This window comes from Streptopelia decaocto, assembly GCF_964273445.1.
Source record: "Streptopelia decaocto genome assembly, chromosome: 19".
NCBI lineage: Eukaryota > Metazoa > Chordata > Aves > Columbiformes > Columbidae > Streptopelia > Streptopelia decaocto.
In genome coordinates, this window is record NC_138674.1 from 5287329 (window position 1) to 5314637 (window position 27309).

General features: G+C 53.0%; 1 protein-coding gene across 5 annotated transcripts in view; it reads left to right on the plus strand.

The window, feature by feature from the left end:
- PPP1R12B (protein phosphatase 1 regulatory subunit 12B) overlaps positions 1-27309 on the plus strand; it is a 129056-nt gene that overhangs the window by 95433 nt on the left and 6314 nt on the right. For 2 of the 5 annotated variants that reach the window (XM_082068911.1, XM_082068914.1), the window contains 6 exons: positions 18792-18808; positions 19210-19357; positions 20619-20723; positions 20966-21019; positions 21451-21501; positions 26643-26823. In XM_082068911.1, coding sequence (XP_081925037.1) covers positions 18792-18808; positions 19210-19357; positions 20619-20723; positions 20966-21019; positions 21451-21501; positions 26643-26777 — 510 coding nt within the window. In that variant the 3' untranslated portion in view covers positions 26778-26823. The remainder of the gene's footprint in view (positions 1-18791; positions 18809-19209; positions 19358-20618; positions 20724-20965; positions 21020-21450; positions 21502-26642; positions 26824-27309) is intronic. The other 3 variants (XM_082068915.1, XM_082068913.1, XM_082068912.1) reach the window with 2 other exon arrangements.

The window sequence follows — 27309 nt, forward strand, 5'->3', positions numbered from 1 at the left end:
GCTCTGCTCCAGCTGAACAAACCCAGGGACTGCAGCCGCTGCTCATCCGGCTTCCCCTCCAAACCTTCCCCAGCTTCGCAGCCTCCTCTGGACACTCTCCAGCAGCTTTATCTCCTTTTCTCCTGTGTCCCCCACCCTGCACACAGTGAATGCTCCGGGTGAGGCCGCCCCAGCGCAGAGCAGAGCGGGACAATCCCCCCCCTGCCCGGCCGGCCATGCAGGGGCTGTGGGGCTGCGGGCAGGACGGGCCCTGCCTGGGTTTCATTGCACAGAGGTGGCTGAGCAGACCCTGGGGGCCGGTGTGGGGTGTGCGGGGTGTCCTGGGGCTGTGTGACCCCAGGTCGTGTCTTCAGCCTTGCCTGCTGTGTCTGGAGACACCAACGAATGTGCTCCCAGCTCGTGTCTGCTCGGGGAGATGGGAGGTTTGGCTGTCATAGGCTTCAACTCTGCCAGGGGAAGTTTAGGCTGGAGATTAGAAAGCAATTCTGTGCAGAGAGAGTGGTCAGGCATTGGAATGGCTGCCCAGGGAGGTGCTGGACTCACCGGCCCTGGAGGTTTTTAAACTGAGATTGGCCATGGCACTTAGTGCCCTGATCTAGTAAACGGACTGGAGTTGGACCAAGGGTTGGACTGGATGATCTCTGAGGGCTTTTCCAACCCAGTCCATTCTGTGATTCTGTGAAAGGAGCCAGCAGGATGGGAAGTAATTCAGTGATGTACAAGAGCGTGGTAAAGCTGATGTGGAAAATGACAGCTGGGACTCAGAAGATACTTTGGGGGTAGTTTGTTCCAAAAATACCAACTTCTCTCCTTCATCCTTCAAGTTTTGTGACAATTCAGGTCTCCCAAGAGGGCTTTTCCTTCCCTTCCCTCTCCTGTGTGCTCCCGTCACCCATCACTCCAGAGCTCTGCCTTGAACTCCCAGCTTCGGGTCCCATTTTTGTCTCCTGCAGGTTAGAAAATGACAGCGCTGCTTAAATTTACTTCATCAGCGTCGCTTTCCATAGGGGAAGATTTTCAGCCCAGATAAAAGAGTTGTTTGTGGTTTTCCCCTCTAATATCTCACTCAGGGCTTGGTCCTTTTTCTGATATGTTGGGTTTTTTTGGATCTGGGCCCTCCTCTCTAATTAAACAAATTGGGTATGAACACAGGTGTCATTAATGAAGGAAAGGAGAGGACAGCAATCTCAAAGGAAAAAGATGTCTGAAAAGCGTGATCATAGTCAAGACCGTTGCTCTAAGTGTAGGTAATACAGTATTTCATATAAGTATAGGAAATATACTGTGCTATAGTACAGTTGTGCTGCTGTACTCAGAGACGGGAAGAAACTTGAACATGATGTTGCACAAAAATACGCTGCAGCACAAAGTTTCTGGTGGGTGTGAAAGTGCTCACGGACGATATTTATTTTTGCAAGTCTTTCCGGTAGCTGCATCAATATCCCTGAGCAAATAAGCAGCAGCACAGCCACAGCGCAGCCCGGTTCCTGCTGCGGAACACCCTGAACAGGCACGAACAGGCAGAGCTACACCGTGACCTTGAGTGTTACAACCATCAGGACAGCAGCGCTGCAAAGGCAGAGTCGGGTTTCATACCTACACAGGGGAAAACTTGAAAGGAAACGGTACAGAAAGCAGGAAGAAACCCGTGAATTCGGCACCTTTGTTGGAATCGTGATGAAAGGCGGCGTGTTTTGCCATATTGCATCTCATTCTGCTGCCTTTCTCCTGGCTAATAAGGATACTCATTCTCATGCCACCCCTTCTCTTTAAAATGAGTTATTGTCCACCGAGATGCGTTTTGTCAATCTGTGAGACATCTGCACTCGATGACTAATTAACTTTTAATTAGTAGGGAATAGAAGGCTCGGGGTTTGTTTTGTTTTGAGGCTCGGGCTGCGAGTTCTGCACTGAAATGTTGATTTTGGAGCTTTCCCACCCCTCCCCAGCAGAAACGTGACCATGCGGCAACGGCTCATTTAGGACTGGACGGGAGGGGAAGCAAAACCCTGCAATTGAGAGCTGCTTAACCCCACCTCGGTGACTAAGCTGGGCTTTGTCAGCCTTGTAATTGTGATTGTGACACCCCGGGCTGCTGGCGGCCACACGGGTTAGCCCAGTTTCACTTGCTGTTTTGAAACCCCAGAAACTGAGACTAGCGCGGAAGGGTCTATAAATACACATTTCCAATGTGCGAGTTACTTTGTTGTCGCTGTACGGCCGAGTCGGGCGCTGGGAGAGGTGGAGGGTGATGAGGGCGGCAGATGGAGGATGGAAGGATCAAGGTCCTGCCACGGTGTCCCCGAGCAGCGGGTGCCTGTCACTGCCACAGTGTCCCCGAGCAGCGGGTGCCTGTCACTGCCGCCGTGTGTCTGCACTTCATTTCCATACCTTTAACAGGGAATGCAGAAATATTGCCAGGCAGAATCAGACTTTCTTTTTCCCCTCCCGCATTCAGTGGATAATGAATCCTCTCCTTCTTCTCTAGGAGGGATCAAGTAGAAACATGATCTCCAAGTGACTTGCCTAGAGAAGGGCAGTCCGGGAGCCTCGTTTCCCACTCCCTGCGATGCTGCATCGCCCCTGGGTAGTGAAGATGCTGGATGGTGGGGGAAACTTCCCCAACTAACAGAGAACCCCAGGCTGGTGGGGTTGCAGGAGCTCTGTAGATGCCCAGCCCAGCCCTGCTCACGCAGGGTCACAGAGCAGATCACACAGGTGGGTCCAGGGGCTTTGAATGTCTCAGAGAAGGAGACTCCACACCCGCTCTGGGCAGCCTGGGCCAGGCTCTGGCACCTCCCAGCAAACAAGTTTCTCCTCGTGTTCACATGGAGCCTCCTGTGTTTCAGTCTGTGCCCGTTGCCCCTCACCCTGGTGTTGGGCACCACTGAACAGAGTCTGGTCCATCCTCTGACACCCACCCTGAGATATTGATCCCATTGATCAGATCCCTCTGAGCTTCTCTTCTCCAGCTGAACAGCCCCAGCTCTCCCAGTCTCTCCTCATCAGAAAGATGCTCCAGACCCCTCAGCATCTCTGTGTCCCTCCCTGGACTCTCTCCAGTAATTCCATGTCCTTCTTGAACTGGGGAGCCCAGAACTGGACCCAGTACTCTAGTACTGTATGCCAGTAAATTAACATGGTTACCAAGCAGTGTGCAGTAAAGGGGCAATATTTAAGAGCAACAGAGAGATGTCCAAGTGTCGTAATACTCTTAAAATATTTTTATAGAGATATTCTTCTGCACTTGCTGGGAAATGTCTCGTGCTGAAGCAGCAGGTGGGGCTGGAGCAGAACGTGCAGCGAGGCGGGTGAACCCCAGCGCTGGTCAGCAGGAGTTGGGGTGGGAATGAATGAGCCTGGACGAGGCCACATCCTTCATACTGGACCAGTTCATTAACGCTGCCTTATCGTAACTGATCCAGTGCAGGTACCCGGGCTGATGCTTTTCCAGCAAAGGAAAACGTAGATTTGCAACGTTATGGTTGCAAGACTCTATTTAGTGTATGAGACCTATCAAATCAGCGCCCCCGCTGCGTGTTTGACGGCGTTTTTCAAATGAACGTCCCGTGTGCTTGTTTGGATGGGACACGCGGGACACCCACTTTGCAGCGGCAGCTGAGGTTCGATCAGAGCGGTACCCGCTCTCCCCACCCTGTGTCCCTTCTTCCCAGCTCCTCTCCCTCCTCCTCCATCCCAAACGCTCCTTTGGGTGAGAACACATTACACAAGCTCCGCGGCGCCTTCTCGCAGCTCCAAACAGCCTTACGAGCAAACAACAAAAATCCTGTTGTTCTGCATGAGCGTGTCCTCCCTTTAATGGTATGAACTGCTCCGTGTCCTTTACAATATCTCCCTTTGTCACCGCCGTGAAACGCCTGCTGGAATTTAAGCTTTGCGAAGTGCCGTCGATTTGCTCCGACCTCCCGCTCGCAGCCTTGGGAGCTTGCAAGTTGTTTTCTTTGCCCCTCCACCCCGCTTCTCTTTTCTTTTTGTCCTTTTTTCCCTACAAGTAGCAGCCCAAATCCCAAGCTGAAAGTGAATCGCTGCTGCTGGCCGCCCTCCAGCATTCCTGGCGGAGCGAGTCAGGATCTGGAATGTCAGAGCAGCGCTGGGGAGGGCCGGGCCGGCAGCGCATGGGGAACGGAGCGGCGCCCGAGAGGAGGAGGAGGAGGACGGAACAAAACACAACTTCTTCTGCACTGCCCCTTTCCAAAGCAGCGTTTGTTCCTGATTTATGCTTTCGCCTCTCGCTTAAAGCGTGCAGCTCTGCGCAGCGACGGCAGAGAGCTCGCAGCAGCGCTCCGCACTGAAACAGGTTTTCTTTCTCTTTTGGCAAAAGTGTCGTGTCTAGATAAACCCAGCTGGTTTTCCAGCTCTGTCTCTCGAGGCAGGAGGTTTTACCGCCGGCAGTTTTGGGGGGAGATCGCTCTGGGCTTGCGGCGTACGCTCCGGACCGGGGGAAATGTCCTTTTGCGGAGAAGTTGGGCTGGGGCCTGGCCGGTGATGCTGGCGCGGAGCAACGCCCGGCGCTGGAGCACAGCGAGTCCTCACTGCCTTCTCCTCTGCTTGGACAAGCAACGTTGTGGAGCCTCAGCTTTCCCCGCGGCAGATTAACGCCTAAAATTATACACCCTAAACAGCAGCGTTTAATTACCAGAGCTGTGAATAGTTTAATTAGTTTGTTCTGACCTTGGAAGAAGGAGCTGCCCAGCACTGTAGAGCACCAGGAGAGCAAGACTCGCTTCCCAGAGGCCATGTCGTCCTTGTACACCAGGAGTAAAGAATACACTCGCAGCAGGAAGGCTCAGTCAGATTCGCCCCCGTCTTCTCCTTCCCCGATCGCAAAGACACTCAGAGTAAGCAGCTTTTTCCTTTCTGTATTACACGGCACGTGCTCCGCGCGGAGAGCAGTGGCGGCGGTTTGTTGTCCTCCCTCGGAGACACGGGGCTGTGGTTTGCTTTGGAAAGAGGATGGTTTGAGAGGAACTTGGGAAGGTGCCTCTGCAGCAACAGGTTCTCTGCCAGAGCCCTGGCGCTGGGATCATTCGCAGTGGGGGCTGCAGGGAGCTGCCGTGGTGGCCGTTTCCCCCTGTCTCACAGAAACGTCGCTCTCCTGCTCGGCTCTCGCTGGCCAAAAACCTCACCCGTGAAAATGAGGCAAAACCTGACCAGCTCGTTAAGCTGCGCTCTTTCCATAAATATTGCCGCTGAAACGTTTGCCGTCCAGCTTGCAGCCTCGGGGCTGTGCTGACCCGTGATATAGCTTAATCATTTCAACAAGAATGTTAAAAACCACCTGTAGCAGGAAACGAGTCGAGGTAGGGAACCAGTCCTCCCCAAACCAGAGTTGGTGTCCCCATGCACCCATGCGTCTGAAAGTTGGGAATGTTTCATAACAGTGTTGCTAACAGCTCCGGAGTCATGTGAAGGGCTATCGGGGACTCCGGGTCCGTATCGTTACACGGGCCGTCTCTTCGCCGTCAAGAAATATTATCATGCCAGAGTCAAAGCCTGGAGGAATTAGTTTTAAAAAGGCAGGCTAATTTTAGAAGTAAGCATTAAATTAATCTGAGCGCTGGTGTTTGCTCAAATCAGATACGTATTGTCTGCTCCTTTTGAAGTGACAGATCTTGGGCTGGAAAAAGCGTAGCCTGCAGTCTGTAGAAAGGGTTTTAACCCTCTGCTGTGGTGTTAGTGGAAACAGTCCCTGAGCTGGGGGGCTGCGGGTTGTCCCTGTTAACCACGAACCCAGCGCCGTGAGGCTGCGCTTTCACCCATCCGCAGTCGGGACGTCTCTGGGGAGCTTCTGGAGAATCTAAAACTGGGTGCTTAGACTTTCTTCATCAGTTTGTCCAGCCGTGCTGACCATTCCGCAGGAAATGGCCGCAGGATTGCTAACCAGCTTAATAGCAGCTAGGGAACCTTTCGGATGTGTTCTTCGTCCTAGAGTAAAGCTGGAAATGTTTTAATTCCTTTTAAAACCGGAGCTTTTTAAAGTCAGCATGCACAGACTGACTCATTTGCTCCCCCTCATGCATCTGGGCACGGAGACAAGTGACAAACGTCTCGCAAGCGCCGTGCCCGCGGTGTGTGCCCGTCTGCTTGGTGCAGACCCCCAGGAGATGCTGGTTTGTCTGCGTGGACAGCAGCGATGGGGTTGCAGGATTCGGGGCCCTGGGGGTGCTGCAGGAGGTGGGGGCAGCTCCGGGGAGGCCAGATGGGTGCAGAAAGGTGCTGGGTGGAGGTGGGAGGGCTGGAGAAGAGCTGCCCTCAGCTTCTTGTGCATTTTGGAGAAAGCAAACACGTGAGCACAGAGATCTCGGTGGTTCTTGCGGTGGCGATGGCGGAGAAGCCGGGTCGGAGCGCAGCGGCGTCGGCTCTCGCGTCAGGATAGTGGTGGAAACAGCCCATGCCTTAAAAGGGTAATTAGGGAAGGATTTACTTCAGGCTAAAACAAAGTACCCGAGTTAACTCTTTTCTCCAAGACAGCTTAACTCTGCTGTGATTACGGATTTGTCCCACGTGTGCGTTCTCCCCCGTCCCCACCGTCACGGCGCCCCGTGCCGCAGGCTGCCACCCGCCTTAATAAAACAGGCGGAGACGTGATATCTCGGAGTCTTTTCTCTTTCCACCCAGCCAAGATCGATCCCAGCAGACCTGTGGGCTCTAAACGTTTCCAGCTGCGCAGGGGTGAAGACACACGAGCAGGCGAGGAGCCTCCCGCGTGGTACAGACGGGGAACAAAACCCCATAGAGAACCAGACGAGGCAAAGAAGGTTTTACTTACTAAGGTATCAGTGCCAAACAGCTGCACCAAGTGCCGTTTGCAGAGCAGTTTGCTGCGGCATTCCCTGCGGTGCCTGCCCTCCTGCTTGCAGCGTTCCTCCTTAGGTGTTATTATAATATTGCTTGTGGTTTTTCCGCCTTTAATTGCTGGGATCTCCCCAACGTGCCGCTGGGGAGGGCGAGCGCTTCGCCGTGAACATGTATAAGTCCCAAAAAGGCGACATCCTCAACCAGGTGGGAGTGAAAGGCACGGAGGGGACATTCTGGTGACCCCTCCATGTGCAACACCAGCACGTGCTGTCACCCCTGTGAGCCACGATACCACGTTTCTTCTGTCACACCAGAACAGCCCAGAATTATAGTCACCAATTCAGAAATAGCCAAGTGAATCCTTTTAAGTTACCCAGGGTGAACGTTGCGAGCTCCACCTTTTCAGTTGCTTTAATGAGGGTGTTGCTAGCAAGTGGAAACTCAAATCCCCTGGTGGAAATCAATTCAGATTGTCCTGTTATTTGGCAAAAACTCCTGTTTTTGTGGCGGTGGGTCCCTTTGCATCACAAGTTGCACCGGACTGTTGCAGCTCACGGCTTCTCTTCCTCAAAATAATATTGATGTAATTCCTCGGGTGGAACAGGCAACCCATGGTATGAAACCTATTGTGCGTGAGTTACCAAATAAATGGAGGGATTGAAAGCATGAGGATGAATCCTGTTTATGCTGAGCCGGTTGTTTTTCCATAGGAAATACCCTGTAGTTTGTATTTAGGCTCATCCATCTGTTCACTGTGGTACTTCACAAGCCTTGCGTTTCTCTGTGGGATATCACAGAATCACAGAATCCCAGAGTGTCAGGGGTTGAAGGGCCCTGGAAAGCTCATCCAGTGCAATCCCCCCATGGAGCAGGAACACCCAGATGAGGTTACACAGGAAGGTGTCCAGGCGGGTTGGAATGTCTGCACAGAAGGAGACTCCACAACCCCCCTGGGCAGCCTGGGCCAGGCTCTGCCACCCTCACCAAGAACAAGTTTCTTCTCAGATTTAAGTGGAACCTTTTGTGTTCCAGTTTGAACCCATTGCCCTTTGTCCTGTCACTGGTTGTCACCCAGAAGAGCCTGGCTCCATCCTCCTGACACTCCCCCTTTCCATATTGATCCCCAGGAATGAGTCCCCCCTCAGTGTCCTCTTGTCCAGCTCCAGAGCCCCAGCTCCCTCAGCCTTTCCTCACACGGGAGATGCTCCACTCCCTTCAGCATCTTGGTGGCTGCGCTGGACTCTCTGCAGCAGTTCCCTGTCCTGCTGGAACTGAGGGGCCACAACTGGACACAAGATTCCAGGTGTGGTCTCCCCAGGGCAGAGCAGAGGGGCAGGAGAACCTCTCTGACCTACTGACCACCCCCTTCTAACCCACCCCAGGTCCCATTGGCTTCCTGGCCACAAGGGCCCAGTGCTGGCTCATGGTCACCCTGCTGTCCCCAGGACCCCCAGGTCCCTTTCCCCTACGCTGCTCTCTAATAGGTCATTCCCCAACTTACACTGGACCCTGGGGTTGTTCCTGCCCAGATGTAAGAGTAGGTAGGAAAATGCAAACTAAGGAGAACACCCCTTTCCAGCCTGTGGCACAGCTTGTCAACGCAGTTTTTAGGTTGTTTCCCACCTCCTTCTCACCCAGCCTGCCTTTCTTTTCCAAACTGCTCTTTCTTGTCTCGTCATCCAGTATTTTTCGCTGTAAAAAACACCATCAAAACTGAAAGCCCCTCCAGCTGCATGTGTGCTGTTCATTCAGCATCACTCCATGGTTGTTACTTGCCCCTTGAGAGACGATACATAATTCTCACTGTTCTGGCCGTATTCACGGTTTCACTACAAGGCTTTTTCCCCTCTGATTGTTCCCTCATTAAGCCCCTGTCACTGCTTTATTACACGAGCTTTCCAGCTGAATTTTTGTCAGTAAGGACTCGGCAATAAAGTTTGAAGTGCACTCAGTGGTCTGTACGGATTGATTCCATCCTGCCTTTCACTGGCATGTCTGAAGGAGCCACGCTAAGTGGAATAAGGGGTGCAAAAGCATCACTTTGTATGGGCTGCGTGTTGTCACCGAATCGCTTGATATTAATACCCGAGTGTAAAAAGCAACGGTTTCCAAATTGCCGCCGAGCTGCTCTAAGCTGTGATACCATGGCAGCAAACACACGTAGCCTGGGTGCGATTTGCGATGTGGACACGTACACCTACAATCCAAAGCAAATCTTAAAGACAAAAGACAAGTTAATGCACCCAAATGTTTGAGCTGCAGGTGCCTGGTGTGCAAATAAAACCAGCACGGTTCGGGTATTAATATTAATACATAAAAATGGTATCAAATCTTAGCGATCTCGTGACGTGACCGAACCAGATTCCTTGTAATCGGTGAGACGTCCAGGAGTGCTGAGGCTTGGAGAAATGATGGTGAGATTAGAGCTTCGGTCGAGTTTTGAGTATCAATGTGTCCGGCAGTTTTCACTCCGTGAGCACCTTTGCAACAGGTTTCATCCTGGTTCGGCTGTTGATGGTACCAGGTTTATTCTCACCTTGGGTAGACCTGTGTGAATCATTCGGCTCGCTGTGCAAATGTGTTAGAGAATGAAGAGCGTTACGAAGATGTTTCTCCGGGAAACTTTATCTTCCTGGGTTTCCATTTAGCGGCTTGAACTTGCTCTAGTTGTGATAAAAATGATGCTGCATAAACTGAAATGGGGTCAAATAAGCTGTCTCGTGACGTTTTCTGTGTAATTTCTGGATTGCTGGCTGGTTCCGCGGTGTTTGTGGGAATGATCACCTCTTAGCCAACAAAAAATGGGGGATATCGAAGCTTGAACTTTAAGGGAATTAACCTTAGTCTGTGTTCTTCAGCACCCTGATTTGTTTATCACTGGATATATATTCATTAGGTGGGTATTAGTAAGAAATCCTTTTGGTTTCTGTTTGTTCTCTGCTTTTTTAAGCTTTCCTCTGTCAATGTCCGTATCTGGAAGCGTGTTGGGGGCTTGTAGTTGTTCTTAGGGCACCGACCGTTAGATGTTTCCCGCTGTGATTCAGGAACCGGACGATGCTCCTGTCGCCGGCTTCATGGTGTATAAATCAGGGGCTGTGACCCATGGGGTGAGTGTCCCCGGTCTCCAGCTCTGCTCCCTGCCGAGGAACAGGGCGAACGGATCCCAGCCAAAGCCGTAGCGGGGAGTCTGGTGACGACTGGAGGCTCTGAATGGTCGTGGACCATCAGAACGGGGCCCGTGGTGGAACCCTGCAGCCTCATGGAAAGCTTTGATTTTCTACCGCCTGCTCAGCGATGGCGCCTTTGGAGAAGCTGGTCGAGCAGACAGAGAGCGACCGCTTTTGGTGGCTCCGCTTTTGAAACCGTCACAGGGCAAGGAGGCCAGAAGGTCAGAGGACAGCTGGGGGTTGCACCAGCGCAGGGACGTAGTCCGGGCTGTGACAGGCATGAAGGGGGAAGAGGAAAACGTGCATTTGGGTCGGCTGGTGGCACAGCCGCAAAGCCGAGCGCCTTGGCACAGCTGTGCAGGGAGGAGCTGCGGGACGGAGCGATGGGAAACTGCAGCAGCAAACCACTGCTGAGCTGGGAACCAGCGCTTCCTTCCCTTCCAGGAGCCCGCTGGAGTTTTCTTTTTCATGAAATGAATACAAACCCGTAAAAAATGCGGCTAGAAGAGACTCAAGAGCTCAATCCATCTGTTTCCACAGGCACCAGCAGCTGGACCTGAGCTGCAGCTGGTGGTCAGAGGAAAACACGGATCTTGGGGAACTGTTAGGTTGGGTTTGTTGGGTTTGTTGTTTATAGAAGGAATTGTAAATTCTTTTTAATGACCCCAAATTGCGCAGTTACTATTGCAGTTCAGTGTAAGTCAGGTCCTTGGGGCAGAGGTCCTCAAAGAGATGGGAGGGCGTCCTCAAAGAGATGAGAGGAGCTCCAGGTTCAGATCTGGCAGCTGGTCCTGAGCTGTTTTAGACTGAAACAAATGAGGAGGGGGGAGAGAGACAGCATGAACTGTCTTAATTTTAAACGCAGGAGTGGCTTTGTGCAATACAGACGTAATCCAAGCCCTGATTGCTCCTCCATGCAGCGCTGCCGTGGCCTCGCGGCTGTCGCGCAGTGCCGCAGGCTGGACATGGTCACCGCATTTTGGAACGTGCTTCAAGCCAGAGTGTTGGCCGGTTGGCTTTAGGCAGCTCAGATCCTGGCTAGTGGCCAAACAGACTTTTAATACCCAGTAATAACACCTGAAGATGTCCTGCTGGAGCATTCACGAAGATGTCGTCACCTAGACCTGCGGCATTCTCGTATTGAAGACATTTAGGGGCAGAAATCTCTTCTTGTGTCGCTTGGCCGTTTGGCTTTTATTTCCTTATGTCTAGAGAATCACACAGAATCCCAGAATGTCAGGGGTTGGAAGGGCCCTGGAAAGCTCATCCAGTGCAATCCCCCCATGGAGCAGGAACACCCAGATGAGGTTACACAGGAAGGTGTCCAGGCGGGTTGGAATGTCTGCAGAGAAGGAGACTCCACAACCCCCCTGGGCAGCCTGGGCCAGGCTCTGCCACCCTCACCAGGAACAAGTTTCTTCTCATATTGAAGTGGAACCTCCTGTGTTCCAGTTTGAACCCATTGCCCCTTGTCCTATCACTGGTTGTCACCAGAAGAGCCTGGCTCCATCCTCCTGACACTCCCCCTTTATATATCTGTAAACATGAGTGAGTCCCCCCTCAGTCTCCTCTTGTCCAGCTCCAGAGCCCCAGCTCCCTCAGCCTTTCCTCACACGGGAGATGCTCCACTCCCTGCAGCATCTTGGTGGCTGCGCTGGACTCTCTGCAGCAGTTCCCTGTCCTGCTGGAACTGAGGGGCCACAACTGGACACAAGATTCCAGGTGTGGTCTCCCCAGGGCAGAGCAGAGGGGCAGGAGAACCTCTCTGACCTACTGACCACCCCCTTCTAACCCACCCCAGGTACCACTGGCCTCCTGGCCACAAGGGCCCAGTGCTGGCTCATGGTCACCCTGCTGTCCCCAGGACCCCCAGGTCCCTTTCCCCTACGCTGCTCTCTAATAGGTCATTCCCCAACTTACACTGGAACCTGGGGTTGTTCCTGCCCAGATTCAAGACTCTACACTTGCCCTTGTTCTATTTCATTACATTTTTCCCTGCCCTGTTTTGTCTAAGATCGCGTCGCTTTGCAAAATGAAATTTTTCACCAATAAAATCTGCTCCCTTAGAAAAGAAGGCAAAACAATATAAGAGCAACAAACCCGGGTTTCTGAATTGTGGCCTTTACTAAATTAAAATACAGCCCAGCTCGACGTTGTACATGGTGAATTTGATCCCCGGGAGACAATAAACTGCAGCTGCTGCAGAGCCAAGGGGCCGCGTGAGAGGTTCGGGGAATGGGGGCCCGGGCTGGCGATCACAAAACCAGCGTACAACTGGTTCAGATGTGTCTGGGATGGCGGGAGTCAGTCCCTTACAGACGTATGTACTTGTTTCTGATTAAATACATGCCAGCCGTGCTGAAAACGATGCGATCTGTGGCAGCCGGCTGCCAAAGCCACTATTCCTTCTTGGAGAAGCTTTTAATATTATGCTTCAGTAACAGCGGTTTTTATTAAGTAAAGTTTATTGATTTATGGCTTGCGAAAACCTATTTTGCATCAGGCTTTGGGGAGTTGGAGGTGATGTGGAGGTGGTTTGGCTGCGCCGGGTTATTCATCATATCAGTGGGATTTTTGTAATCCTCACATTCGCACAAAGGCGAAGCGGAGCCGGAGGCAGCGCGATCCATCACGGCGGCCGAGCGCTGCAGCAAAGCGTGGTGAAAAACCGCGTCCAACGCACAGTTCAACCGGACCTCCCATTGCTCTGCACCCACTGGAAAACCGAACACCGGAGAGGGTTTTCCTGCCTCCATCTGCCCGGCGTGAGCGGAGCCACGTGGGGAAACCTGCGGAGCGACCGCACTGTGGGAACTTTTCCATGGAAGTGGCCCCGAAAGCAGCTGGCTCTATTTTACATTGAATTTCTAAAACAAACAGGGCTCACTAGGAGGATATTTGCCAACATGAGAATAAAACGTGAGAGGTTCCTAAAGCTTCCCCTCTTGGTGAAGAAGAGGGAGGACAGCACGGCTGGAGCCGGATGCCGGCATCTCGTTAAATGGTGGTTATTTAATCATGAATGTTGATCGGGGCCTCTGAAATAAAACACGCCAAACTAAATTCCTGGAGAACTGTCTTAAAATAGTGCACATTTTCCTGAGGTCGGCCGCTTGGAGATAAACATAAAATGTTCCCAAAACATCTTTTTTTTTAAAAAAACAATGTAAATAGTCGACCCAGTGCCTTTGCTGGGTCAGGTCCCAGCCGCAGGAGAACGCAATTGGAAGCAATTAGGCCAATTTCTGACTTGGCAAGAGCAGTGGCCGATCCCCCTTCTGGCACCGCGTCCCGGGGCTGCGTTTTATCTAAACCTTCCGCAAGGAATTTGGTTTTCATTATGCTTCACTGAACCCGGAACAGCTGTGAAAGTTTCTGAGTGTTTGAGGGAAGGCTCCTGCCCTCCACAGGCCCAGCACATTTCTAACATCAAAACCGTGCGGCATTCCCGGCGCTGTGCAGCATCCCAGTGAACAGAGCCTTGCTCAGTACCTGCCTGTGCCCGACCCTGGGGATGGACCAACGTCAGCGCGGTGGGACTGGAGACCCAGCAGAAAGCGGCTTGTGCGGGAATCATCAGTCCTGTATGGAATCACAGAATCATTTAGGTTGGAAAAGACCCTCAAGATCATCAAGTCCAACCGGTCCCCCAGCCCTGTCCCTGCCCCATGTCCTGAGAACCTCATGTCCGTCTGTCCAGCCCTCCAGGGATGGTGACTCCAGCACTGCCCTGGGCAGCCTGTTCCAATGCCCCACAGCCCTTTGGGGAAGAAATTGTTCCCCAGATCCAACCTCAACCTCCCCTGGTGCAACTTGAGGCCATTTCCTCTGCTCCTGGCGCTTGTTCCTGGGGAGCAGAGCCCGACCCCCCCTGGCTCCAAGCTCCTTTCAGGCAGTTCAGAGATCAGAAGGTCTCCCCTCAGCTCCTGTTCTCCAGCTGAACCCCCCAGCTCCCTCAGCCGCTCCCATCACACTTGTGCTCCAGCCCCTCACCAGCTCCGTTCCCTTCTCTCCACTCGCTCCAGCACCTCAAGGCCTTTCTTGGTGTGAGGGGCCCAAAACCACCCCCAGAATTTGAGGTTTGTCCTCCCCAGGTCCCAGCACAGGGACGGTCACTGCCCTGGGCCTGCTGGCCACACCAGTGCTGGAACCAGCCAGGATGCTGGTGGCCTCTTGGCCACTGGGCACCCGCTGGCTCATGTTCAGCCGCTGTCACCAACACCCCCAGGTCCTTTTCCAGCCGCTCTTCCCCAGCCTGCCGCGTTCATGGGGTTGTTGTGACCCAAGTGCAGGACCCGGCACTTGCCCTTGTTGAACCTCAGACAATTGGCCTCAGCCCAATGATCCGGGCAGTCTGGGCCCCTCTGTACGGCCTTCCCACCCTCCAGCAGATCAACACTCCCACCCAGTTGGTGGTGAGGGTTCACTCAATCTCCTTGTCCAGTTGGCTCCTTTCCTCAGGTCCCATTTCAGATACCCCATGTTTTGCCAGCCCACCTGGGCTGAATCATCTCTGACCCCATCCAGGAGGCCGGCAAAACCACCTGAACCCCTTTGCCGTCCCCCACCACCCCCAGCACCACCTGAACGTGCTGCCCCCCACGAGATGCCCGGGGGGACCGACGATGTGATCTCTCCAGGGCCACGTCTGAGAGCTGTGCACTCCCAGACACTCCTGCAAGCGCTCTGTGCTTTCAGGTTTTCCTTCCACCTCGTCCCCGTGGGTGTCTGGGTGCCGGCTCTGGGCTCGGCGCCGGTTCCTGAACCAGGACAGCAGCCTCCAGCCCCTCGCTTTCCCTGGGGTCCTCCCCGGCCCAAACCTGCAGCGACGTGACCCTGTTTAGATCATTTCACAACCGACGCTTCCCTGGCTGCTCATGTTTCTAGTCAAACTTTGGATCCTGAGGGAAATGAAGGAGTTGGGCACAACTGACAGTCTGTTCCAAATCTGCCAAGAATTAGAAAGAAAATAATGCATACGTACGGTTGACCCAGCAGTTTCCCAGCAGCATCCCCTTTCAACCTTCACAGATTGCACAAAAAGGAAAAAATCAGGAAGGGAAAGCCCTTTCTTGCGCCAGCTCAGTCTCTAAATGCGTGTTTGGCGCCTCAGCTCGTTTCCCTCTTTTTACCCCCAACGTCTCACTCCAGAAATGAAGGAGGGAGTTTTGCTCTTCGCCTTCTGACCCTGACCCTGGAGTTGCCAGCATCCCTAAGCACGTACAAGCTTCTTCACCACTTACACACACACAACGCGGTGGGCCAGCTCATTTAAATGAGTATTTCATGGTTGCTTTAAAAGCACGGGCAGCGATGGGTCACTGAGCCGGTGGTGCATGAGCAACTGGAGCATGTGGCAAAGGGTTCCAAGGCCACTGTGGCCAAACGTGGGCCAGAACCGAGCTGAAAAGAAGCTGTTTTCTATGGAAAACGTCTCCAATGTGCTGTTTCAGTGTCCTCTGAAAACGTTTGCCTGTCGTTGAGCAAATAGCAGGGTGTCTCGGCCCAGTTTTGCGCATCGGGCTCAGCGTCCCCGCTCGGCCGCCTCCCGGGAGCGCGAGATCTCAGCATCGCTGTGTTTAACTGACTGTGCTGAGACTGCTGCTCTCCACGGCTCCTCTCTCGGTCGCAGCCTTTTTGTGACGGTGCAAAGTGGAACTTCTTTTCCATTCAGGATTTGAATGAGCAACCTGAGCTGGGTGGAGACGTCCAGGGTTGGACGGGGTGAGCTTTGAAGGTCCCTTGAACCGTAACTACTCTATGATGTTCTTCTCAGCATCCATCACAGGAAGGTTTTAAATACACTAAACCTGTTGGGCTTTTTCCCCTTTGCCATTGCAGCGGCTACATTTGGAGTGATTCCTTTCTTATCCCTCTGCCTGTGGAAATTATTAGTTTATTTGGAGGAAAAAAAGACAAAAATGGTGTTTCCCTCCTGCTACCAGCACACAGGCTGGTTTGGGTCCCACTCAGCCTTTTTTGCTTGGTTTCCAGCCACACGTGGACTTTCTTAGTGCTGTTCAAATACATTAGCAGGTGCATTTGTTGAAATAAATGCAAGCTTGATATTAAGTGGATTACTTACCCAGCCGTTTGTCATGGTAAGAAAAGTTGTCACTGAAGGGGATTAGCATAAAGTGCACAAATAACTTTGAGCAAGAGGCTTGTTAATCACTTCCTAATTCCCCTCTCCTGCTCAATAGGGGAGGTTGGGCCATTGGGCCAAAATTAAAAGGGAGCTGTCAGGCAGCTGAGGGTTTGAAGAGGCAAACGTGGGAATGTCGGCGAACAACAGACCGTGGGGGCATCAGCCAGCGCGTTTGTGGCTGGAAATGGGACTGGCCGTATGGAAACTGCTTCCAAGCTCTGCTGTCCGTGACCTTCCCACAGAGAGCAGCCCAAGCCGCGGCTGGTGGGACGAGCGGGCGGGCGGCCTGTGACAGCTGCAGGACACGTGGCTCCGTGAGAAGCTGCCCAGAGAGGACCCAGCGTCTCCCGTGGATGCGCCGCAGGGCTCAGATGTGCGTGGAAGCGTCTGCTCTGTCCCTCGGTGGTTTCTCACCTGGATGATGCAAAGGAAGCTTTCGGTGCGCGGGGTTAAACAAATGAAATTATGTGGCCCAGGACTGCTCATTGATAGCAGGGCTTGCTCGTCCTTTGAGCTTTGCGTTCAGCAGCTTTTGCTGGACGTGTTGTCCATCCAACAAATGTGCGGGTTCCTCAGTTTGTTTCTCGTTTGCTGGTCAGATCGCTGCGTCTCACATCAGAGGGCTGTGCTGCAAGCGAGCGGGGAGTACGGATCCTTGGGGATGCTCCTGTCTTGAATGTGGGACCAAGATGAGGGTTACATGAGGGCAGGCTGAATTAAAAACGTAATAAGTAGGTATATGTAACGTGTAGCCGGGTTCCTGCGTCCTGGCGAGCAGAGGGCAGCGTTGCAGCCTGGGCACGGTCCGAGCTGCTCCAGACCTGCTCCTGTGCCCCCGCGCCTGGGAGTGCAGAGGCTGCAGGGTCACTTGTGACCCTCCTGCTTGTCATGGGGTGAACTCACAGAATCCCAGAACCCCAGGCTGGTGGGATTGCAGGAGCTCTGTAGATCCCCAGCCCAGCCCTGCTCACGCAGGGTCACAGAGCAGATCACACAGGTGGGTCCAGGGGGTTTGAATGTCTCAGAGAAGGAGACTCCACACCCGCTCTGGGCAGCCTGGGCCAGGCTCTGGCACCTCCCAGCAAACAAGTTTCTGCTCATGTTCACATGGAGCCTCCTGTGTTTCAGTCTGTGCCCGTTGCCCCTCACCCTGGCGTTGGGCACCACTGAGCAGAGTCTGGTCCATCCTCTGACACCCACCCTGAGATATTGATCCATTGATCAGATCCCTCTCAGCTTCTCTTCTCCAGCTCAACAGCCCCAGCTCTCCCAGTCTCTCCTTGTCACAAAGATGCTCCAGACCTGAGCCAGTTCTCCAGATGTGGCCTCCCCAGGGCAGAGCAGAGGGGGAGGATTCACCTCCCAGACCTGCTGCCCACACTCTTCCTCACACACCCCAGGTACCGTTGGCCTCTTGCCCACAGGACACATTGGTGGCTCACGGTCACCCTGCTGTGCAGCAGCTCCCAGGTCCTTCTCTGCAGAGCTGCTTTCCAGCAGTTCAACCCCAACCTGTACTGGTGCCATCACTTCCATGGTGTGTGTGCTCCCGGGTACCTGCCCGATGATCAGAGGCGCCGTCTGGGTGCCAGCTGGGAGCAGCAGGTCTGAAATCTTGCGACACGGGGTGCCCGACAGGCAGCAAACCTGCCACCAGCAGCCCAGCATTCGGTGCCAGGTTTACTGGTGTGTCTGGGCAGCGCAAACCCCGGCACAGACACGTCTGGACACTAAAAGCCTTGACCCCCCGTCTTCTCTCCAGTGTCCTTCTCCTGTTGACTCTGGCACTTCTTAAAAAGGATCCAGGGAAATAACTGGTGGTGCCCGTGGGTGGTTTGTGCTCACTCGGTGGTGCCGCTAATAAATCCAGCAGGGGAACATCAGGCTTCATTTCCAGTTCAAGGGGCTGAAAAAGAGTTTGATGTACCTTGAATGCGAATAAACGTTTGCCAGACAGAGAGAAAGCTGCGGAGATTGTGGCCGGTCCGTGCCCTGTGTGCCGGTGCCACTGGATTTCTGACACTGTGGCGGCAGCAAAGGGGGATTTGGGGACAGCATGGGGGGGATTTGGATGTCGACGGGGAAAGAAGCAGCTGATGCTTCAGCCAACACGTCCACCCTTCATGCTGGCGTGAGGCTCCTGTCCCTTCCTCGTTCAGCTGCTGCCCCGTGTCCTCGTGCCACGGTGACGCTTTTCTTCCTGGGGGAAAGAAAATGCGAATCCCATCTGTGATTTCCTGGGCTTCACACAAGTACGCAGCGACCGGTCCATATCACGGTCCATTAATCTCCCTCACCCACATCACGCATAGGCCAGTGATCAAAGTCAGGAAGAATAATTTGATTTAGAAAGGGAAACAATAGATTAGGTTTGGTTCAAAGGAATGGATTTCAGTTGTGGAGAGGAGGGTTTGAAGAGCAAGGTTCAGTAATTCTTAGGTTAGCAAAAGAAAAGGGATCTGAAATGCTTCAGAGAGGCTGCAGCAGTTGCAAAGACCCAGGTGGGGATCGGTGGTTCCCAGTTTGACCATGGGCGGTGATGCTGGTTGGGAGCAGGTGTCAGAGGTGGGAAACGCTGCGGCGTGGGAGCTCGGCAGTTCTTGAGCTGAATCTCCAATTCTCATTAATTCCCGTTTTCTTTCTTTCTTTTCCTTCAGCATGAAAGACTCTCCAGGTAAGAATTTTATTCTTTTGTGTTTTTTCTGTTTAATATTCATTACTGGTGTGTATTTGTATGGCTTTGGGGATTCCCTGTGCTTCAATTCAACGGCATACGCTGAAGCTGGTAGAGCCTGCTTGGTTCTTACCTTAGCTCAGTCTGTTATTTGCTTTCACCCTTTGCTCCCCAAATTATTTAACAGCTACTCTGCATAGGAAAAAAACCCTCTGTGAAAGGGAAATAATTAGAAATGGAGCCCATGGGAAATGATTGCCTGTTTGGGGTTTGGGCTGATACCCGCTGGATTTTGTGCTTAAAACAGTTGGGCTCAGGGACCCAAAGTCCATAAAAAAAGGGAACAAAAAAAAGGCAGAATACCAGGGGCTTCACGGTGCGAGATGTTCATCCCGTCGCAGGTTGGAAGCGGCCACGAACCCCCCGAGCAGCGAGTCGTCGTACGGCGAGCGCGCGGCCAGCCGCGCCAGTGCCTACGCCCGCCGGGAGAGCCGCCTGGCCGCGCTCGGCAGCCGCGCCGACGACGAGGGCAACCGCGACTACAAGAAGGTGGGAGCTCGTCAGGGTGGTACTGACACTGCCCGCGCCCCAGAGACTGGCGGCTGCTGCAGAAACCTGCGCTGGGGGGCTGGGGAGAGAGAGAGAGAGGGAAAGAGAGAGAGAAAGACGGAAAGAAGGGGAAGGGGAAGGGGAAGGGGAAGGGGAAGGGGAAGGGGAAGGGGAAGGGGAAGGGGAAGGGGAAGGGGAAGGGGAAGGGGAAGGGGAAGGGGAAGGGGAAGGGGAAGGGAGAGGAGGGGAGGGAAAGTAAAGGAAAGGAACGGAAAGGGGAAAGGAAAGGAAAGGAAAGGAAAGGAAAGGAAAGGAAAGGAAAGGAAAGGAAAGGAAAGGAAAGGAAAGGAAAGGAAAGGAAAGGAAAGGAAAGGAAAGGAAAGGGGAAAGGAAGGGAAAGGGAAGGGGAAAGGGAAGGGAAGGGAAGGGAAGGGAAGGAAAGGAAAGGAAAGGAAAGGAAAGGAAAGGAAAGGAAAGGAAAGGAAAGGAAAGGAAAGGAAAGGAAAGGAAAGGAAAGGAAAGGAAAGGAAAGGAAAGGAAAGGAAAGGAAAGGAAAGGAAAGGAAAGGAAAGGAAAGGGGAAAGGAAAGGGGAAAGGAAAGGAAAGGAAAGGGGAAAGGAAAGGGGAAAGGAAAGGGGAAAGGGGAAAGGAAAGGGGAAAGGGGAAAGGAAAGGGGAAAGGAAAGGGGAAAGGGGAAAGGAAAGGGAAAGGAAAGGGGAAAGGAAAGGGGAAAGGAAAGGGGAAAGGAAAGGAAAGGAAAGGAAAGGAAAGGAAAGGAAAGGAAAGGAAAGGAAAGGAAAGGAAAGGAAAGGAAAGGAAAGGAAAGGAAAGGAAAGGAAAGGAAAGGAAAGGAAAGGAAAGGAAAGGAAAGGAAAGGAAAGGAAAGGAAAGGAAAGGAAAGGAAAGGAAAGGGGAAAGGAGAAAGGAAAACACATAAGAGAAACCAGGGTGTGTGGTGGTGGGGAGCACAGCAGAATTGCAGGTTCAGATACATCCAGCATATGTAACTTCGTGCTTTATCATGCTTGGTGGCTTACTTAGATTAAAAACATCCCTCCTCTTTGCGTCTCAGCTGCGTTTAAACACCCTGCAAAATGAAACAGCTGCTTTCTTATTTCACATGAACTATGACAACGCAAGCGAAGCATCCAGACGGGCTGTGCGTGCCCCTGTTCTCGCAGCCGCCCCGCTCGGCGCTGCGGCCACGGCCGCTGGGAGCGGGGCAGCCCGGCTCACCCCAACCCTTTGTTTCCCATCGCAGTTGTATGAAGGCGCCGTGGCCGAGAATCAAAAGCTGAAGACAAAACTGCAAGAAGCCCAGCTGGAGTTGGCCGACATCAAATCGAAGCTGGAAAAAGCAGCTCAGGTAAGGAAAAGAACATATCCTAGACTGGAGAAACTGAGCACCGGCCCATGACAAACTAGCGCGAAAGGATTTAGCTCTTGGGTGGGAAGGTGCTGCAGAGGAGACTGATGTTTCTCACAAATATAAGTGTGAGGATTCTGTAGAGACTCCATCTTCTCCGGGCAAGCACGTCTGTAGGCTTTTGTGCATCATCCTATGAATGCCTCTCAGTTTTAATCACTTTCTATTTTTAATTTACACAGCAGAAACAGGAGAAAACTTCTGACCGGTCCAGCATGTTGGAGATGGAGAAAAGGGTAAGTGTCTCTGCTTTCTTCTGAGTCGCAATCTTTGCCTTGTGTTGCTCTACAGGGCATGGTAATTTCTTGAGGGAAAGAGTTTATTAAATGATAAGTTATATTTTTGCCTCGTGGAGCAGTTCACAGTGATAATTGTGTTCTGACCTTTTTGATGTCTGGCAGTTTTCTGCTCTTTTTGCAAATCATCTTCGTTCTGATTACTTTCTTATGTTATCAGAAGCCGCAGACCAACAACTTGTATCATCTAAGAGACTGTTGGTCCAGTATGCTTTCAAGTATTCTTGATCCTTATAAATAAATAAAGACTGTTTTGGGGTGGTGGGGGGAAACAGGGCATTGAGATGCTTTTCAGTGAACACCCCTACAGAGACACAAGAGTCTTTTGTTCTATGTCCTCGTAATCATTTGTTTTGAATCCTTGTAAACAGGAGAAGCGAGCCCTGGAGCGGAAACTCTCAGAGATGGAGGAGGAGATGAAGGTAGGAAATACTCTGTTCACTTTGCCTATTCTGGGGTTTTTTGCTTTGTCTTTTGGGATTATCACCCCAGAGTAGGACATTAAAGGTGTACATGGGAAGGGACGTGTGTTCCTTTATGCAATCAGAAATTACTTTAATGGCCACGTTCTCCATACTAATAAAACTGTCCTGTTGTCATTCATCTGATCGTACCGTATGTTGAATTTGTTACGCTGTTTGATCCGAGAACGGTGAAAGCTGTTCTCCTTACCCGCTTTCCAAAACTAACCTGTTGTGGCGTCGCCGAGTTGCAGTGTGCCGGTCCCGCGTGCTCCGAGTAGCCTGCAGCCCCCGTTAAGCCGCTGCGGTTCTCTCCGGATGGGTAAGAAGACCAAGCTGGCTTTTGAGATCACGCACACGAGCCAGCAAAAACCACAGAGCGGTTGTATTTCTGCCCTCCCTCCCTAAAGCATGTTACCGGGTCGGTGAGATTTCGGCAAAGGGGAGTTTGCTTCCCGACGCGGTGTGCGGCATGGCTTGCTGTCACCAGCCGTCGCCACGGCCGCTCCGTCGCGCTCTCCCCTCTCTCGTGGGGCGGTTTCGAAGGACACGTCTCGATGTCCCGTGAGCGCTGCGGAGCAGGACGTGGTTTTGCAGGTTTGCCGCCCGGGTACACCCGAAACTTCACCCCGGTTTTGCAACGTTCCATCTTTTTACGCTGGTTTAACGCTCGTGTTCACAGAATGCCGCCCTTTGCTCTGTGCCCTGCGCTTTCGTTCGCTTTGAGCATGACCCAGGTGGGACCGAGCTGCGTGAAGAAGGAAGAAGGGACCCACCTAAGAGCTGGGAGCTCCCCCAGCACGGTGCGCTGATGGGTACGATCTCCTGCCACCTCGGAGGAGGTTCCAACCTTACGTTTCTATTTGAAGTTTCATATATTTACCAAGCACACATCTTTGGAAGGACCCATCAGCTTGAGACCTTCCTGTAGTTCCAGAAATGTGGCCTTCAAGAGAAGACACAGACAGCAGCAGTTTGTGTTGTTTGTCCAGCTCTGCAGATGGTTCCGCAAACCAGCTTGGTCAGTGGAGTAAAAGCCAAATCAGTGTCTTCTATCGGCCTGTTGGTTTTGAAACCTTTATATTGGTTTGGAAAGTAATTAATGAAAGGAGGTGCCCATAGGAGCTGTTGGACACAGCCTCTGGTTCGGGTCGTCTGGAGCTGCAGACTGGTGGAAACCAAAGTGGAGGAAAAGGAGAAGCCCTGCAACATGTTCTCATGATGCCCTGAGAGATGTGAGCTAGAGGAGCTGATGGTCTAACCGAAAACAGGCTGTCCGGTCCTTGAGAGAGGTGCTTACCCTTTGTTCTCTGCCACTCAATGGCAAGGGGTATAAAACCTCTGAAGGCAGAAGCGTTGAACTGGAGAAGCATTTTCCGTGTTCACTTCCATCGCGCTTTGAAGCAGGAGAGTCAGCCCTAGAATGGGATAACCTTGGGATAACCCCTACAGAGCATCCATGTTCATCCCGAGTGCGGAAGTTACAGAATCACAGAATCCCAGAATGTCAGGGGTTGGAAGGGCCCTGGAAAGCTCATCCAGTGCAATCCCCCATGGAGCAGGAACACCCAGATGAGGTTACACAGGAAGGTGTCCAGGCGGGTTGGAATGTCTGCACAGAAGGAGACTCCACAACCCCCCTGGGCAGCCTGGGCCAGGCTCTGCCACCCTCACCGGGAACAAGTTTCTTCTCACGTTTAAGTGGAACCTCCTGTGTTCCAGTTTGAACCCATTGCCCCTTGTCCTGTCACTGGTTGTCACCGAGAAGAGCCTGGCTCCATCCTCCTGACACTCCCCCTTTCCATATTGATCCCCATGAATGAGTCCCCCCTCAGTGTCCTCTTGTCCAGCTCCAGAGCCCCAGCTCCCTCAGCCTTTCCTCACACGGGAGATGCTCCACTCCCTGCAGCATCTTGGTGGCTGCGCTGGACTCTCTCCAGCAGTTCCCTGTCCTGCTGGAACTGAGGGGCCACAACTGGACACAAGATCCCAGGTGTGGTCTCCCCAGGGCAGAGCAGAGGGGCAGGAGAACCTCTCTGACCTACTGACCACCCCCTTCTAACCCACCCCAGGTCCCATTGGCTTCCTGGCCACAAGGGCCCAGTGCTGGCTCATGGTCACCCTGCTGTCCCCAGGACCCCCAGGTCCCTTTCCCCTACGCTGCTCTCCAACAGGTCATTCCCCAACTTACACTGGAACCTGGGAAAGTCGAGCCAGGAAAACACATCTATTCATTCTGGTTAGACTTCCATTCCTGAGTCTTGCTCTGGTTGAAAAGATGTCGAGCAGAATCAGAAGGAATAAGTGACTTAAGCAACTTCACCAGTTTCCTTTAAGGTGCAGAGCAGCCAAGCAAACACACTTTATACTTCAGGCTGCGCTCAAGGTGACAAGCTTTGTTCCTTCCATGAGCTTAACCCCTGCTAATGAAGCAATCAAGGAAAACGGAGAGGAGCAGGATGAACTCCCGCAGACCAGCTCTCGCAAAGGTGACAGAGCAGTGCCAGCCTTCTCCTAAGCGAGTGCGGAATTCGACTGGAGATAAAGCAACTTGGCTGAAGAAGGAGAAAGAAAATGAGCATTTGCACTGAGCTGAATTCAACGCCAAGTGCCTGAGGTTCCAACTTAACACAGCAATTTTTCTTGAAGGTCACAGAAGCTTCTTTATTCCGTAGCAGCACCGCACCTCCTGGCTTTGTATATTGTGCATGCTCTGGGCATTTTTATTTCCTCTAGTGTTGCGGGCACAAAATCCTCTAATTGAAGCAGGTACAGCTGAACTGAGAAACCTGCTTTCGGTGAGCCAGGTATCAAGCAGAGTGATAAGCAATCACAGCGGTATCGCGCAGATTCTGGTCGTTGCCCTTGGCTTCAGGCCCAGCTTCCCGGCCTCTGCGAGGTTTCGTGGTAAACAGAAGCCTGTCCTACCTGCAGCACACACGTTTTTGCATAAGTGATGCTTTTTGGGGGCCGTGGCAGCGTGCGGAGGCTGAGCTGCCTCTGCCCGTGCCGTGCTGAGGTTTCCTGCTGGAAAAATAAAGGTGGTCTCTCAAATGATCACAATCCTCCCCGTCTCGCATACCATGACACCTCATTTTCCATATGTTTGACGTTTCCTGCCAGCCAGATGCTCAGCTGCGTTCCCTGTGATTAGGCGGCATATTTATTATCCGTGGTACCACCGAAAGAAATGACTCTTCCAGTACGAACCAGCCTCCGGCAGCTCCTGGGTGTGATTTTTCGCAGGACAGACGTGTGATGTCCGTCTGTCTGTCCTCACCGACGCAGGAGGAGTTGCCATAGCTCGGGCGGGTTGGGCGATGGCCAGAAGCTGCGATTTGGGGTGAGGGGATCTCTCTGCCCAGGTGTCCCCACAGGTCTCGTGTGGTTCGTTGGCCGCAGGACCTGCTGCTCGAGCCGGTGCCAGGATTGCCTTGGCCTGGGCCAAGCAGCAGGAGCCGCTCTGTGGGTTTGATGCCCTCGGGGGGCTCAGACCCATCCTCTGCTGCTCCCTGCCCTCCCCAGCCTGGTGTCCGTGGCTTTTGCAAAGCTTTTGGACGAGGTGTCGTGATTCCTCACCAGGGAGCAGGGGTGGTGCTTTTTGCTTGCAAGAATCAAGCTGGCGCATGGGGGCTACACAAAGTACTTCTCTTTTATACAGGAATGTGCCCTTGGACAAAAAGGTCCTGGGATGCAGCAGGTTCCTTGCGAACCGCAGCCAGCTCCATGTCATGCAAGTTGGCTGGAAGTTCATGCAAGTTCTTTGTGTCATGGAAGATTTGCCCACGCTGCCCTGGTTCAGGACAGTGACCTCCCTTTGGGCCCTTCCCTCCCTGCAGGCTCACGAGCACGAGGACATGGGAGGAGCACCTGGGTTTGCGGAGCTGCTTTGGTCTGGGCTGGGGTATTTTCACTTGAACCTCCAGCTGCTCTTCTGTTGGATATTTCCCTTCTGCGCCTCCCCTGTCTGTGCTCCCTCCACTGCTACGACAGTTTCTTGTCCCTGTGGCCCCGCCGCCCGATGAGCTGTCGGATGGAAGGAGGGACAGAGGAGGGACAGGCACTGCTCAGCAGCAGCTCCACAGCGCTTGGTGTCAATGTCCAGCACATGGTTTCGCTTTAGCATCTCTGGGAGAAATGTCCTTGCAGAAATGGTGATGTCCGCATGGCTTTTACCATTTTGCTTTTGTGTTCTGTGTCTCCCCGTGGCCGCTGTACCTGTGCCAGCCCAGCTTTGGGGCTCCATTTCTGCACCATCCTTTGCCCCCCTTCTTTTTTTGTAACCCGGAACACCGCGTCTTCGCCTGCCCCCTGTGTCAGGTGCTGTCGTTCAAACACCTCAAGTTCAAATGAGCGGTTTAAGGTTCTGCCTTCTCACCTCTGAGAGCTCAGAGATGAATTGACCCCGGGACAGAGCAGAGTTGAGTCTGGGCAGGGCTGAATAACCCACAGACACCCCAGACCGTTTGGCAGGACCGAAGCCTGAGCAGCCCCATCATCCCGGTGCCGCAGGGGTGAGGCGCCAGCAGCCGCGGGTCGTGTGTCCGTGATCTGCTGTAGGACAGTGACACTTCCAGGTGCTTCATTCTGTGCCTTTAAAATCCCCCGGGAAACTCTGATCGCTCTTTGCGACACGAGACTGCTTTAGCTTGTAGAAATACATGAAGAAAAGGAGTTTCAAGGCAATTCTCAGTTGCCAGCAGTGTTTTCAAAGCCTGCAGAGGCGGTGAGTCAATGGTGATGCTTCTCACAGTGGTTCCCAACTCCAGGCTGTGTGCTGCTGGAGCTCACTGGGTGGACTGGAGTATAAACTGCAAGAGACTGTCCTGCTTTGTGCTGGAAAATCCCTTTATTGGACCTTTTTAAAGGCTTTGGGGGCCCCTGGAGAAAGGGATGTTTCCCAAAGCATCGGCACTGTGTTGCAAGGCTTTCCCCATCCACATCTGAGCTGCTGCCCATCCAGCACTCACTGCTACTAATTGTTCTTTTATTCTCTTTTCTTTCTTGTACTGCTTGTGGACTAAATTCACCTTCCTGTGCCCTTTTGTCTTCGTGCTGTGTTTTCTCTGTATTTTTCTGTCCACTCCTCTCACTCTCTGCAGAATCTCCACCAGCTCAAACAGATTCACACTCTGAGGCAGATGAATGAGCAACTCCTGGCTGAAAACAGGGCTCTGACCCGGGTCGTAGCCAGACTTTCCCTGCCTGCCAAACCCTCCGAATCCGAGGAGCTGTAGCTGCTTTCCCTCCGGCTCATCTCGCCTCCCTCTTCCACTCTTCCAGGCAGGTCTCGCTCCCTTGGCCGGGCTGTTCCCCCCTCGCCTCGTTGCTCTCGATGGTGCCTCATGAAGCTTGTGGCTCCAAAGCAGCATGTGCCAAAAAGGAACCTCCCAAAGCGCGGCGTGACCGGCGGGGTTTGGCCGGAGACCCTCTTGGGTCCTGCTGACTCTGCTCTGCTTGGCATCGCACTAACCCGGTCCCTGCGGACGGGCTCCGTGCAGCCCGTCACCCAGGAGAGAAACAGGACACGCTCATTGCCGGGACACGAGGCCGTGGGGCTGGTGGTGGCACCGAGGTGGCTGCTGAGGGATGGCGGGTCAACCAGCAGCCCCTTCCTCATCACCTCACCTCGGAACTGGTGGTTCAGTACTCACACTGCTTATAACAGAATTCTTTTTCAATTGGGCTTGGTTCAGTGGGAAGCTGCCACCCAGCCAGCGAGTTTATCCAGAGTGAGAAGGAACAATCTCATCAATGTCTCAGGATGGT